This window comes from Nelumbo nucifera, chromosome 5 (genome assembly GCF_055504915.1).
Source record: "Nelumbo nucifera cultivar China Antique chromosome 5, China Antique-T2T, whole genome shotgun sequence".
NCBI lineage: Eukaryota > Viridiplantae > Streptophyta > Magnoliopsida > Proteales > Nelumbonaceae > Nelumbo > Nelumbo nucifera.
In genome coordinates this window covers 77,206,627-77,222,417 of record NC_142653.1, presented here as the reverse complement: position 1 = coordinate 77,222,417, position 15,791 = coordinate 77,206,627, and the positions used below count along the sequence as shown (strand labels likewise).

The 15,791-nt window shown below is 38.7% G+C and overlaps 1 protein-coding gene across 1 annotated transcript in view; it reads left to right on the top strand.

Annotated features, from left to right (window-relative positions):
• Nucleotides 1-4,784: 4,784 nt before the first annotated feature.
• The window catches only part of LOC104593914 (ATP-dependent Clp protease), a 45,117-nt gene continuing 34,110 nt past the window's right edge, over nt 4,785-15,791 (top strand). The window contains exons 1-5 of the mRNA XM_010254007.3: nt 4,785-6,031; nt 6,420-6,481; nt 6,842-6,939; nt 7,702-7,781; nt 8,868-8,918. Coding sequence (XP_010252309.1) covers nt 5,183-6,031; nt 6,420-6,481; nt 6,842-6,939; nt 7,702-7,781; nt 8,868-8,918 — 1,140 coding nt within the window. The 5' untranslated portion in view covers nt 4,785-5,182. The remainder of the gene's footprint in view (nt 6,032-6,419; nt 6,482-6,841; nt 6,940-7,701; nt 7,782-8,867; nt 8,919-15,791) is intronic.

Here is a 15,791-nt window from a genome sequence, read left to right as displayed (position 1 = left end):
AGTGGCATTCTCTAAAGCTCTTCTATGAAAGATGTTCGTCTAGTGATCATACTGTGCAAAAATTCTAGCAATTAAAGAAGTTGAAAATCAAAATTTCCTTGATACCCTAATGTTGGAATTGCACATGGAGAGAAAACTCGATTTTCTTCCTTAGATCGTTTGGGATTCTTGGACCGTAAAAGATCAAGCCTTTGGAACAAGAATGAGTGTAGTACCTGAATATGATGTCCATAAATGCAAAAATCGAAGTGGTGTTTACACCCAAGCTTGAATCTTCCAGAATCACTACAACTAGTTGAAGATGGTTCAATTGTGTATTTGTAGTGTTGGATTGGTTTTTTCAAAATTTACAGCAGCAAAGGTATGATCATTCACGCAAGTTTGTGTGATTTATTTAACCCTGAATAAGTCTAGTACAATGCTAGGGAGGATGGCTAATAGGTTTGGTCGAGTGGGGTTCAAAACCCTAATTTAAGGTATCTCACATGGTTGGATTGGTTTCAACAATGTTGAGGAGAACTTGCATTGTTTGATTCCCCACCTATTGTTCTCTAATTATAGACCATGAAGGGCTACAAGACCCCTCTCCTTGTCTATCTATGACTCCCTAACATGTTAAGAATTAAGCTGGAGAGAGTTTGCTCTCCTAATCCAACCCTTTAGATTGAAATCTAAATAGCTAGTTAAACTAGCAAAATCCTAGTCATAGTAGACTATCTAGTGAATACCAGTTTGACTTGGATTCTCATGTGAGACTTTTAATTATCCATTAGAACTTTAATAATTCTAGAAAACATTCATCCAATGTGCAGATTATAACTTGTATGGCATAGGACCCGCAACTAATGGGAGAGCCAACATGCCACATGATTTATGAGCTAGTGGGGTGGCAACTTAATTATTTAATTAGCCTACAAGGCTAATTTTTTCATAACTATTATGGGCTTAAGTTATCAGGCCCATTAAGTGTCTAAATACTTAAAAACAATGTTCAAAGAATTGGACCAAGCATAGAACTAGAAAAGGAAGAGGTTCACGAGTTAGAGGTTTAAATAGGGTCGAAATAGAGGTTGAACTAAGATGATGTGGCATATATGTATATATACTATGGATCATATAAATACTATATATAATATATTTTGCAACTTTTATTATACTAAAATATGGTGGATGGATGGCAAGTTCTTTAATTTTTAAAGCAAATGACTAGGGTTAAAGCCTCTTAATTTACATTTTCTTTGAAATACATTTATAATAAAGTAATATATACAATAATAAGTCATTAATTAACACAAATAAAGAAGTGTTTTAGTGATAATTGAGTAATATATGAAAATAAGATTTCATGGTTCAAATCTTATCACACTCATTTAGAATTTCAATTATTTGGTGACCCGCAATTTCATAAAACTGGGACTAGTTCACCTGTTTTTCGGTTAAACCGGTTGGTCAATTGGTTTTCATTGAGTTTTTAGACATTATGGTTCTTGGGGTGTGATCGAATCGACTAGGGCTCTAGTCATGATTCAACCAATCTGACCAGCCAATTAGTCGAGTTTTCTAAACACTAGTTAAAATTACTTGGGACCTATTGGTTCAACGTATTATGTGATAATCAAGTCAATACAACCCAAGTGATCACTTGCAATTAACCTCTTTGCTAATAATATTTGACATGACATCAAGGGAATGACTTTTTCCCTCTTTGAAACTTGCCAACTCGATGTTCTCAATCCCATTCTGGTACACTGGCTACATTCCTTGAACACATTGCTTAACAAAGTCTTTCTCCGTGGTGTTCTCGTCAAATATTGTATGAGTAAGCTTTTGGAATCACATCATGTATGCTTGGAGGTCCTCCCAGAGCATTGTTCAATGTTGCACAAATCAGCCATGGTAAGGTGTCACTTTAGGGTGAACCACTTAGCCAGGAACTTGTTGGTGAGCTCTTCCCATGAATCTAGGCTTCCTGGTGTCAGGTTTATGAACTACGAGTAAGATGGTCTGGTCAATGATTTAGAGAACCCGTAGACTTTGAGGTCCCCATCAAAGGCAAAAGACCTCAATGCGTCTTTAAACTTGCTTACATGCTCTTAGGGACTGCCTTTTTGTCCATCATTTAGGGGCCACTACTAGGGTGTATCTGGCTAGATAAAATTTGTAAAGGATCCTACTTGAATACGGTTTTTGTAGGAGGGTGGAAACATGGGTTTTGCTTTGGTTGGCCTCTATCAAGCTCTGGACATATTCTTGGAACTCCACCTAGCTTATTGGTGCTTTAGAAGGGATGGTGTTTGGTCCAGCCACTATGACTTTTAGAGTGGGGCTGAAATAATGAGAAAAGTGGGATGTCTAGCCTACGTTCCTTACTGGGAAAGTTGAGCCATGGGTTTCTTGGTTCTAGGGGCTGGCTGGTTCAGGCATGGTATTTTTGGGATGTATGGCAGGTTGAACAAATGGTCTGGTTGTGGTGAAGGGCGAGCACTCAAGTGTGGCTGTGTGTTATAGGAGTGACTGCAACATCTGTTTCATCTCCTCTGATGATGTTTCATCCAATCGAAGTGGTCTTCGAACTTGTAAACCTTATGGAACATAAATTTTATATCTGCACGATCCCTAGATTATGGGGGAACAACGATCTCAGTTTCATCATTTTGGGTATATTTTTCGTTCATAGAGGGCTCTTCTTGGATGTGACAAAGGTTGATTCTTTTGGCTGCCATCTTGTGATCAATGAATAATCAGAGATTCTAATGTAGGTAGGGTGGTAAGGCAAAGGATGATCGGGGGTGTGTAAGGTGGATGGGTTTTAGTGAGAAGGGATATGAGGATTGTAGGTGAAGGAGGCAAGAAGGATAGGAAGCAAGGACTCCCTTAGTGCTCTTGAGACGAGATCTCATGTACAGATCTTCGTGTCTATATCAAGAAACATATAAAAGGAGCTCTTCTTATCCAAGAAAGGAGATCACGATTCACTGAATACCTAACGAGTAAGCCTTGTGAGGGTTTTGCCACGTGTCCAATGAGGATCTTTTGGGGTCGGGGTTTCTCATCACTTAGGACTCTCATGTGGGCACGTTTCTAACTACATCCCCTTTGTGCTTACTCTTGGTCACATAATGGAAATGAGGTTTTTAGGCGGTAATGTGGCTCGACATAATGGAGAACCGTCATGGTCACCCATACACCATGTTTCATTGTCGAGTTTGCATAGTTATGAGCGACTTGTACAGAACATCACAAGTATGCATATGTGTGCTTGTCATCCTTGTGCAATTTTGAGTCATTGCAAAGGTATGTGATTATGATTTCATGACAATTCGGACGACGATTACAATGCTTATCGCAAGTTCTATAGTGGCTACCTTTGCATGATATCATGGCCCTATTTAAAATCTCCTTGATGTCAATCTACATGTAATTACATTACAATCCCCATTTGTATTCCACTTATATTTTGACCCATCTATATTTAGTAGCATGTTTATTAGCTTTTGACCACTCTTAAGAAGAAATCCTACTTCCACCCTACATAGTTTAAAGATGTTTTTGGAGTTTATCTTATTTTAATGAATAACAAGTTAGTTTGTTACAAGGTTTTAAAAACCTACCCGGAAACGAAACCGTTCTAGCTATCGATTTTCGGGTCAGCGTTTCGACCGTCTAGGTCGAACGGTTTGGACGATTTGCGTCAAGGCAAATAGTTATATACTTATATGAGAAAGGAGAACTGGAGAAGAGAGTCAAGAGACTGTTGTCGATTGAGAAAGAAGAAAAGAAGGAAAGAAAGAAAGGAAGGAGAAAGGAAAAACGGAAAAAAGAGAGAAAGGAAAGGAAGGAAAGAAAGAGGGAAGGATGGAAGAGGAGAATGATTCAACACTCACCGACAATGATAATGGCGACGATGACGAGGAGGCGGTGGTAATAGACACAAATGGAAGCTCTAAGATATGAGTTCTCGGATCTCAGATTTGAGATCGATTTTTCATTTTTTCTGGATCTCAGATCTGAGATCGATTTATGTGCAACTTCTTCTTCTTCTTCTTCTTCTTCTTCTCCTCTCTTTCTCTCTCTCTCTCTCTCTCTGTTGGATCTCATATCTAAGTTTGTGTCTCAGACTCTCAGTTTCTCCCCACTCTACAATTTTCTTAAACCGCGAATTGCTGTTCAAGTCAAACGAGTCGACAGTTCGACCACCCGGGTTAGCGGATTTCTGACGAAATAAATTATTTTTTACCCAAGAATGAATTAAGGGTGAAACAAAATCAATTGCTTGAACGATTTTCGGGCAGAATGGTTTGACTATCCAAATCAACGATGGTTCAAAAACATTGATTTGTTGTGAAGGAAGGATTTAAAACCATTGACCTACATAAAATGGTCAAAACCTTGATGAACACAAAGATAGACATTCATCACTACCATGATGATGAAGATGATCAACATGGCCACAATCACCACTACTAGTCCGGCTTCACCGAATAAATTGAAACCTGAATTTTAGAAAATTCGTATATTTTACTCTTCCTGAGCACGTGACACCTAATATGATGCACCTCTCTCTCTCTCTCTCAACAATCTCCACCCATGTGCCTAGATCCAAAAAATGGAAGACAAAAAACAGCACTGCTGAGTAAGAAAGGCAAAGGGCACTGACTTGACGCAAGCAACTTCTCAACCCTTCCCAGTCCAAGTGTCATCCTAAACTTGGCTTAGACCGTGTCTCTACGTGTCACCAAATAGCACTGTAAAAAAGTAAAAACGAAAGACTTTCCATGGATTAAGATCAATTTGTGAATCAGAGTGACGGAGAGAGAGAGACCCAATCACCCAAAGATGGAGAGTGAATTTCGCCATTTTCTCCTACAAAATCTCTAAACTTTATCTACTCTCTATCCATCTCTGAAAAATTTCCGTTTTTTTCTCATTAACGATAATCTCCCTCTCTATGTGTGTTTGTGTGTGCATGTTCTCTTATTACATTCCTTCTCTCCTCTCTCTGTTCACGCCTTATAAATTAAGCTAGAAAAGAAAACGTTAAATACAAGAGAAACAAACAAACAAACTCATCTAATCTAACATCTAACAACGAACAGATTCCAAGCTCCTTGCTTTCTCTCTCTTTGAAGTCTGATCTCACAGTGTTAGTCTGTCTTTCAATTCTATGTTTTGAATTGGAGGGATGTCTGGGTCTGGAATCTTCAGATGGAAAAGGGTAATACGAGAAACGGCGGGCAGAGCCGCCCGGTTCTCCGTATCGGAAACCCGGTCAAATTACCGATTCTCGCAGAAATCGCCCATCTGTACTCGGTTCAATTGCCTTCACGTCGGGACTTACCGTCGCCGGGAGTCGCTTATCGGTTACCAGGAGCGGCACAAGTGGGAGGGCGGTTCTGACGATTTCCAGACTCGGAAGATTCGGGCTGAAGCCAATTGCCCGAGATGTTCCAAGCAGATGGACCTTCTCTTCTCCAATCGGCATCCACCCATCTACGGCGCTGACAGAGGCAGCTACCAGGCCGTCAACCTCTGCCCCAATTGCAAGACCGCTTACTATTTCCGCCCTTCCAAGATTGCTCCTTTACAGGGAAGCTTCATTGAGATTGGGAGGGTTAGAGGAGGAAAGGATTCGGAGAAGAAATCCGTCAGCGGCGATGGTGGGAGTGGCAATGGCGATGCTACCGGAGAGGATGATTACGGGAATAGGCTTCGGATTTCGTTCTGGGAGACTTTGAGGTCGTTTAGTGGGGACCCACCTGAGAATTGGCCGCCTCCACCTGCTCCACCTCCGGGGAATGGGAATGGATTGGCGGTGCATACGCCTCCAGGCCCGCCTTTTGCGCCTGGGGTGAACGTTATACGGGCGTCTGGGCCCGGTGGGTCCGGTGGCAGCGGCAACGGGAGCGGTGGTGGGTCTTTTGGAGAGAAGAATGGATGGGGTGGGTCGAATTTGGGGAAGGATTTTCCTACACCCAAAGAGATATGTAAGAATCTCGACAAGTTTGTTATTGGACAGCAACGAGCAAAGAAGGTTGCTAGTTTATGCTCATTTTATTCATGAACTTGTCTTTTGTCTTTTACAGTTTACTGATGATGGATGTTTAGGAGAATCCTTAAGTAGAACCTTTTTGTTTCTTTTCTTCTCTTGTCTGGTTTTTGAGTGCTGTTTGATTGTTAGGGTTGATGACTGATGTGTATAAGCACTTTTATTAGTCTTCTGTTCTTTCACTCTCTTTTTCCTGTTCTTGGTTTTGTTTTATAGAATTTGCAGTTAGATGTAGGTACACAAAGAATAGAATTTTAGCCTTGCATTGGAATGCAAATTTCATCTTTGAATTTATAGTTGTGTGTATTTCCATGTTTTGTTTATTGGGTGTTTCTGGGTGTTGTGCACCTTTAATCGATGTTTCATGGTGCAGGTTCTTTCTGTGGCTGTATATAACCACTACAAAAGGATATATCATGCCTCCTTGCAAAAAGGGTTAGTTGTAATGAACCTTTTGTTGTACTTGGTTTGTGGTCAATGATATTAATGTTTCATGGATCAGGTTATCCTGGGTTTTCAGCTTGTTTGCTTTAGATCCAATTAATTTGTGAACAGTTGGCATATATTTTCTTTAGCTACCAGAGATTTAGTGCTTGTTTCTGTTGTGCTGCACTGCTGCTAGTTTAACCTCAACCCAATTCAAACTTAACTAAGCCTTGTCCTAACTATATGGGGTTGGCTACTTGAATCCTTTTCCACCATTTCACTCCGTTTAGTGCCATATCCATTGTTAAGTTATGGGCCCTTAAATAATTTCTACTGCTTATTGTTAAAGCTAAACCACTTAAGTTCCAGGTCTGGAGCAGAACCTGGAAATTCAGAGGCTGAAAATGACGATGACTCAGTGGAGCTGGAGAAAAGCAATGTCCTATTGATGGGGCCTACTGGGTCAGGTATGGCCATTGCTTGCAATTCCAAACCTTTATTGCAGCATGTGATGAAGATACAAGGCCATGACACCTTTTCAGGCCTTTTGTCTTTCAGATCTTTAAGATTTTTTAAAGCTTGCAAAGAGCCTCAAATTGATCTAACCAAGCAACTGCTGCTGTATCAGGCTTGCTAGTAATTTAGTGGTATCTATAATATTTATTTATGGTTTTAGCATGATAAACAGTTACTGAGTATGTATGTTGGTCTAATCCAGTGTTGCATGGAAACGGACACAAAAATCAGAATCCAAAACGTGTCTCGAACTCAGCAAGACAAAAAAAATACTCACAGACACATCTTTAGTATATGCCTATACTTGCCTTGGACTCATGTCAAAATGACAACCATCCAAAAATTTTAGTCCATTTATTCCCTCCTTCCTCTTGCTAGTATATAAAAATGTATAAACTATTTCTTTTGATAAGCTGGAAATGTGTAAACTATTTTTTATATAAAAATGTATAAACTATTTTTTACCATTATTTATCTATAGGAAAAGGTCCTAAAGTCTATCTTTGTTGCTTAATAACATTTTATAAGAAAAATGTCACTCATTCTGTATGTTAGCTGTTCATTTATAGCGAAGGAGAGAGGAAAACATTATGTAGAAGTGTTCCTCAATAATCCATTAAGTTTTAGAGTCTGATGCTTCTCCAACGTGGTCATTCCTTCCATTTAGGAGATTCATTGCAACACTAGTCTGATTTACATACTTGTGTGGACAGGAAAGACATTACTTGCAAAAACACTGGCTCGTTTTGTGAATGTTCCTTTTGTCATTGCTGATGCGACAACATTGACTCAGGCAAGCTTCTTATTCTATCTTTTTTGGCACTTTCCATGATGAAGGGGTGGAAATCATATTACAGCAATAGAGCTGGATTCTTATATGGTTTCAGTTCCTAGTATAAATTGGGAAGTGCTTTCATCTCTAATTGTGTGATGGATCATTCTGATGTTCTGAAATTGATTACTATCAATGTGTATTGTGTCATTGCAATACACATGGGTTTGTTTTGAGATTTAAAGTTTCCAACCTGAATAGGCTATGTCTGACATTTCTCCTTCTTATATCTAAATACGTAAAATTAAACTATACAAATTATCTTTCTTTCTTTTCCTCAATCAGTAATGATAAAACATACCAAGTTTAAAGAAAAAGCTTAGAAGTGCTAAAATATGTTAGATTTTCTATATGTATAGGCGGCTGGGTAGATTGGTCAGTTTACTTAAGGAGGGGCAAAGTTGTCATTGTACTTGCTATCATATTATAATACATAGTAGGTGGCAGATGGAAGAGGACAGATTTTTAACTCCCATTTTACTCTCCTCTCGTTCCTTCTGTTTTCTCCGTCTTGTTTTCTTCTCTGTTTCTGCTTTCTTTTCTATTTTTTTTATTTATTCCAAGATTAATCTCTGGCTGTTTACACAAAGCAACTTTATCAGACTTGGCTATCAATGTGAATTTCCATACAATATCTTCAACATCACAATCACAGACATGCCCTTCTTAGATAGGTCCCTGCTATAAGGATCTTACCTGTTAAACTTAATCAAGGGACGTTTACCCAATGTTGGTTCCAGCTATCCAGGGTATCATGAGGATAGACTGGATATGGACCTAACATTTGGCATTTTTTACACAAAGTGGCTGATCTCAAACTTGAGCGTGCATTCTCATGCTTGTCTGTTAAACTTAATGATTGTAAAAGAACTGCATTTCTTTCTAGAAGAAAATGGAAAGAATGCCAGAAAAATGCAACAGTAGGCAGACAAAGTCATTGATATCGTTTTTGTTCTTATTTCAGTGTTATGGATTTGCTTCCATATATTTGTGATAGTTATTTAAGTTAAATGAGATTCTGAAATACGCAATTGTTGTTTTGTGCAGGCAGGTTATGTTGGAGAAGATGTGGAGTCCATTTTATACAAGCTACTTACGGTATGATTCTTGTTTGTTTCATGTATATACATGCAGACTTTTTGATTGTTGTTTTCTGAATTGCTGAATAACACATCTAAACTAGTTTGGGAATCTAAGAATTGTTGAGCATGCTTGGGATTGCAAACATGTAACATTTTACCTATTTGCTTCAGATATGTATTTTTTATAAGGAACAAAGTTTGATTAATATAAACAGAAATTATGTCATCCCAAGGTGAGGTAGAAGTACCTACCTCACTCCAATATGATTAATTAGAACTGAGTCCAATACGACTGATTTAGTCCCTTGCTTAGCTAAAGAATAAGCTAAACCATTTGCAACCCTTGATACCCAATGAGTTCTTATCACCGTGTTCTTTGTTAACCACTTAATCTTCTTTATAATCTCTTTGTGAATCCAAACTGCTTTCTTCTCATCTTTAATCCATCCAACCACCACCTAGAGTCCCCTTCAATGATTACCCTCTCTAATTTCATTTCTTTTTGCCTTTTGTACTCCATATAAAACAGCAAGAAGTTCAGCTCTTGTGGAATCCCCTAAGCCAACTGGACCCCAAAACAAAGCTAATATATTACCTTCCTTGTCCCTAAAACCCCTCCCACACCTGAAGGGCCTGGATTAGCAGAACTGCTCTTCTCATAAAAATTTAATTTGAAAAAATTATCTTCAGGTGGTTCCCATTCATTTTGTATTTTACTCTTCCTTGATGATGATGTGAAAACCCCTTCAGATATGTAGTTTTTTGTTGCTCAAAAACTTATCCTATTTTTGGATTCCTTCTCTTTTCCCCCTTTTACTATGTTTTCATGTGATGGTTTATTGTCATTGAAAATTCTAATGGTAGTGTAGAGCCATACAGGTGTTGGGGTTGTCATGGCTATGGTCATTGACAAATTTTTTTCTTAGCATCCATGGTATGGATGATAACAGTACAGATACATGCATTTTTGTTTATTTATTTATTCTTGATAAGTTTCAGATACAAGTATTCTCCATGCAGGCTACTTTGGCTTCCCCTTTTTTCATCAATAACAGTGAATAAGTTTATACTTAGAAATAAGAAACCTCATACCTCATGCATGAGGATGAAGGGAATACAAAATAGCCCAGGGCTAGCATCTCTTTTGAGTGGTTCAATTCATCTTGGCTAATTCAGCTTCCCTTTGGAAACTCATCTTTGTACTTTGAATATTTTCTTCTTCATATCTGCTATGAACTTGGTGGGGTGGGTTTAATTTTGGCTGGATGAAGTCATCTTATGTGCAGGGTGTGTTTAAAAAGGGATTATGAAGTTCTATTTGAATTTTGAAAATTTCAAGGTCTTCCAAGTATAAGGTGTGGAAGGTACTACGATGAGTTTTTGGGGAGATTTTTTGGTGGTACATCTCCCCAAAAATTCATCCTAGTACCTTCCCAGCCATATATTGGAAGATGAATGGTAGGATTTGTAGTATTGTCAACTGTCAAGTCTATATAGGCCAAGCACAAAGGATATCAAGCTGAGTGAATCTTTTTGGAAAGGGGGTGAGCAGATTGTATGGAATACACTAATACAGTATTCAGGTGTAAACTGCTGGATAGAGAGATAGAGGAGTGTACTATTTAATTTTCTAAATTGGAAGCGATGAAGATAAAAACGGGTGGACCAGATGCAAGGTGGTTGAAAGAATGTTTGGATGGAACACTTCCTGTTAATATGAAATGATGGCAAGAAATCATGTAGGGAGTTCCAACAAAATGGGATATGGGGTATCCAATTCCACCACGGGTTGGGGCTTTTGCATGGTTGCTGTTTTCGGATTGTATGCTAACTGTGGATCATCTAAAATCCAATTCTTAGGCTTTAGCTTGTGTTCTGATGTTTGTCTACCTGAGATTTTACCATTACACCAAGTAATGCCCCCCTTTAGGGGTGTAGGTCTCCTTTATAAAATCGATCAAGTTTCCAATAAAAAAATGTGGGTGATGAGTGTTTTTTTTTGGGTACAGTAGTGGGTATAAAGAGAGGGTTCTTCAGGGATGGTTCTTTCTATATGGCACTCCTTGTTTTTCTGTTTTCTTTTCTGGTTTTTGGATTTTGGTCATGTACTCCTTGTATGTGTTTTATTTTCCTTTAGGCTGCATTTGATTCCTTGTAGAAGGTGCAGAAGCAAAGTTTTGGCCTTAAAAAGGAAGAAATATTGTTGAGATTTTATAGGTTGGAAAAGTTTCCCTCTATTTTATGTTAAAGGAACAAAGCCTTTATGAATTTATCTACTATTTTAATTTAGTTGTCAGCCTAGTGCTGTGTATTGCGTCCTTTCCCTTGCTATCTGATTTTTTTAATTGATAGATAAAATGGATTTTATATGGGAGGAAAGGAGTTCAAGAATCTTCTTGGGAAGGGAGAGAAACAAAGAAGCTCTCATTGGGACTATTATGATTAGAATGGTCCTTTGGTTGAATTTTTAGGAAATCTTCTCTAATGTTTCAGTGGAAGACATACTTAGGAATTGGAAGGAGGTGGCCAATTCTGCTATAAACAAGGTTTCTACCAATCCTGTTTGGTCTCCACAAGGAAAGTAGGTTCACTAAGCTCAATTTTGATGGAAGTAGCTTGGGTAACTTGGGAATTTCAGGAATAGGAGGGGCTGGTGTTTAGGGATAAAAAGGGAAAAAATTTGGCTTTATTCTCGGGCCTAATCAGTGTAGATCTCTAGGGGATCAGATCTTGACAATGGTCAAAGGTTTACAGAGGACATGAAGTATGAACATTAGAAAATTAATTATTGGAGATTCCAAACTGGTTGCGGGATGGTTACAAAGTGAGGAGGCAAAATTATGGAGTTACAGCAATGAAAGAAAGAAATTCAAATGGTTGACACAAAACATAGAAGTGAAGATAAAACGGGTCAAAAGAAGTGCAAACTCCTTTGCCAATGCTCTAGTAAATAGGGGGTGGGAAGAAATCAGTTATTTTGGGCATGCTTGTAAAATAGGGCAGAAGGATTTGGGGAGAGATAAGAGAGTTTATCTCTTTCTATTTGTATATAGAATTGTTTTCACAATTATTCTTCTTTAATAAAACTTAATAGTTATTCATAAAAAAAATGAATTTTATTAATCAAAGTAGTTTCCGGTACAAGCCTCCCTAGGAGAGGTGCGAGGTTTGACCTCTCCCCTCATATGATATAATAACAATACCAGCTTATGAATGATCCCAATACAACATATCCTTATTCACCCCTTGCTTAGCTATAATGTCTGCAAAAGTATTAACAGTACTCCTCACTCAATGTATACTCAAGGTCATGTTTCTTGTTAGCCATTTGAATTTCCTTATTTCATTGCTGTAACTCCAAATCACAGATTCCAGATCTTTTCATCCACCCCACCACCAGCATAGAGTCTCACCTTCAGCTCATTTGCAACATGAACTCCTTGCAAAACTGCTAACAATTCAGCTCTAGTTGAGTTCCCCACTGGTCCTGAGAAAAGAGCAAGGACATGTCCTTATCCCATATAACCCCCAACTCCTGAAGGGCCTAGATTGCCTTGGCTGCTCCCATCAAAATTAATCTTTACAAAACCTTTTGGAGGGGCTTCCAAGCTGTACCTGCTTTCTCCTTTGTAGAGGAACTTCTTGCCACCTCCCAATTCCTCAAAAGGTCATCAAAAGAGAACAGTGAGAAAGTATTCAAAGTTTTCAACCAATTGATTGCCATTGTCCAGTATACATTCTTTTAACATTTCCAAGTTTCTTTCCTTTTATAGGAAAATTCTTGCATTCCTTTCTTCCCAGATGGTCCTGACTAAAGCTACTTTTACACATCTCAACATGGTTCTTCCACATTTCTTAGGCCACAGAAAAGTAGAAGAGTCGAAGAGACAATTCACCTCTACTGGCAAGTTCTATTTGCACCCAAATAAAGAAAACAGCCATTCCCAAATATCCACAGTAAATGAACAGGATACTAGTAGATGGTAACAACTCTCTCTGTTTGATTTGCAAAGACTACTCCAGTTTGGGGATAAGAAAGTAAAGCTCTTCTTTTCTGCAAGGTGTCCAAGGTATTGACCTTCCCAACACACACTTCCTAACAAAAAGCACTTACTTTGGGTGGGGGGGGGACCAGTTTACACTAGACTTCAGTACAATGCATTAATGGAAAACCTGGGGTGAGGCCGAAAAAAGGAGGCCCAAGAAAAAACGCTCTTAGGATGTGGGATCCAAACTCTTCTATCTTGTTTAGGGAGGGTGTACGCAGACCTTGTCAAGTAATTGCAGAAGGTTAGCCACAACTACTGATTCATCATCCAGCAACCCTCTACAAAAACCAAAATTCCATTTGTGACTCAAAGGAACGATAGGAGGATTAATGAAGTTTAACACAGACATCTTTTTGAACACAGATAGAAAATAGGGAGGAGAAATACCAAGCCACAAGTCTTTCCAAAACCAAACATAGTTCCCAAACTTCAAACCTTATAAAATTGAGGAAAAGGGAAGAATGTTGTGAATAGCCTTCTAGGGTGATGCCAAAGTTGCTTTGTAGGATAAATGTGCATCCCATCCACTTTCCTATCTGCCTTGAATATTGGGAATAACCTCATACCATAACCTTTCCTTCTCCATAGGCTACCTCGACAACCATTTCGCTAGCAATGCTATATTCTTCTTGTTTAGCACACTTGGTTCTAGAAGAGAGGACATGTGTGAGCACTGCAAACTTTCACCTTTAGAGGAAGTTGAACTGTCAAGAAATCAAAAAGAGGGGGCACCAATTGCCATGTTCTACAAAATTCAAGTATGGGCTGTTCAATTCAGGTGGATGGATTTAAATGTCATGCTCAGATTTTGCCAGATAGCTCATGCCAATTTAAGGAGGGAATTCAAGTCATTTGTTCATGATCCAGGAAGTGATCCATTTGAGGAAGTGAGAATTGAAATGTTTCAAGCCAATTCATGTGATGGCTCAAGTAAGTAAGTAACCACGCAGGAGGAAATTTGAGTGTTATGTTTTGGCCCATGTCGATGAAGCCCAGATGTTGGGCAGGGCAAGGAACCTGGTTCATATGTTTGTAATCCTTTGAACATAGACAGGGCTTATGGGCTTTTATATTTTAAATAATCATGTGACTAACTGGCAAGGAACCTGAGTCATATATTTATAATCCTTTGAAAATAGACGGGGCTTATGGGCTTTTATGTTGATGGAAAGTTCTTTTGGTCCATCATCGTCCTCTTCATTTAGTTTTCAGTGGGTGGATTTGGGGATGACTGTTAACATGCACCTGTCAGATGATTTTCAGGGAGCTGAGAAGGTTAGAATTGAGAAGTCAATAGAGGAGGTTATGGGCGAGTTATGGGATTCTCTTCTTAGCAGCAGGCTGCAACAGGTTAATTAGGAAATTAAAACTGATTCTATTTTGGTCATTGTATATGGAAGGGAAGATACTATGAAGAGGTTTGAAGAAAAGGAAAAGGAAAAGGTGGAAAGGGACTTTAGGAAGATTGGAAATGAAGAGGAGGATAAATCAGGGAATTAGCAGTAAAAGGATGGATCGGATAAAGGAGCAGATGGAAGAGGTTGGGGATAACGGAACAAGGGTATACCAAAGAAAAATTACTTATAGAATGAAACCTATTGATGAGGGTTTGGAAGCTGAAGATGAAGAGGAGGATGATGCAATTATATTGGATGAAACACATAGCAAAACACTGGGCTTATTTTTCTTGGGGGGTGAGGAATTTGCAAGGAAGGCCTTTAAGGAAGTTGAAGAAATTTCTGGTAGTTAGTTGAAGGTTCATGAGAAGGGCAGCTTGAACCTTGTGGATAAATCTACAGTTGTAGAGTTGGAGAGATCGTGGTTTAGACAGCGGAGCAAGTTTTTGAGAAGAATGCGGTTCTGGAACTTGAAAGGACTAATGATAATCTTGGGGAGAAGAAGAGTTTTGAGGTCATTCCCAACACAATTAAAAGATTTAGACACCAAAAACATAACTGAATTGTGCCAGTCTTGAAGGTGTTTTATAGATTGAGGGGAGGCTTATTTGGGGTTGGAGTTAACAAGAAGGTCAAGAGGACAAAAAAAATCGTGAAGAGAAAAAAGGGGTTCGTTTTTCAATTGGTGAAGGACTAAAGTGAATGGATTTTGTTTTCTGTATATGGGAGGGGAAGTGAATGGGTTTTGTTTTATGTTTTAGGGGACTGACTAGATTTATTCTAAGGAAAGTTTGGGGGGTAAGTCGGGCTTCATGTGTCTTCTTTTGGGCTTTGCTTGTGGTTGGCTATGAGAGTCTTATTGGGTCTGGTACAAGGTAGGTGGTTTTGTTAGTTTTTGGGGGTGGTTTGGTTGTTTATTGGTGTTGGGTGATGCCTTATCCCCTTTTTTGTAATCCTTTTTCTTTAGTTTAATAAATTTTCTTCTTTATTTTTCTTCAAAAAAAAAAAAGAAAAAAATTCAACCCTCTACCTTCCTTACTTCTGCCACTAGTTCCATCTTTTCTTCCTTCTCTTGGCTCCCAAAGAAAACCCCTCATAGTTTTCTCTATCTCTCTTGCCAGTCTGGAAAGAATAGAACAAGTGGAAAAGTACAGATTGCAGAGGATCTGATGATGGAACTGGCTAACAAAATGGGTTTGAAGATGGAAAAATCTAAGGAAGTGAAATCTCAAAGTAAGAAAAATAAAGAAAGGGGAGGCAAGAGGAGAAGAAAGTTAAATAAGTTGAAAAACTTATTAATGATGTGGAAGGGGATAAGGAGTTTAGTGCTAGAGGAGGAAGAAGAAAGAGAGGTTTGTAGGAAAGGTGAGGGTTGGATTTAGGTTTCTTTGTGATTTGAAGATTATTAGCTGGAATGTGAGGGGGTTAGGGAGCGTTACAAAC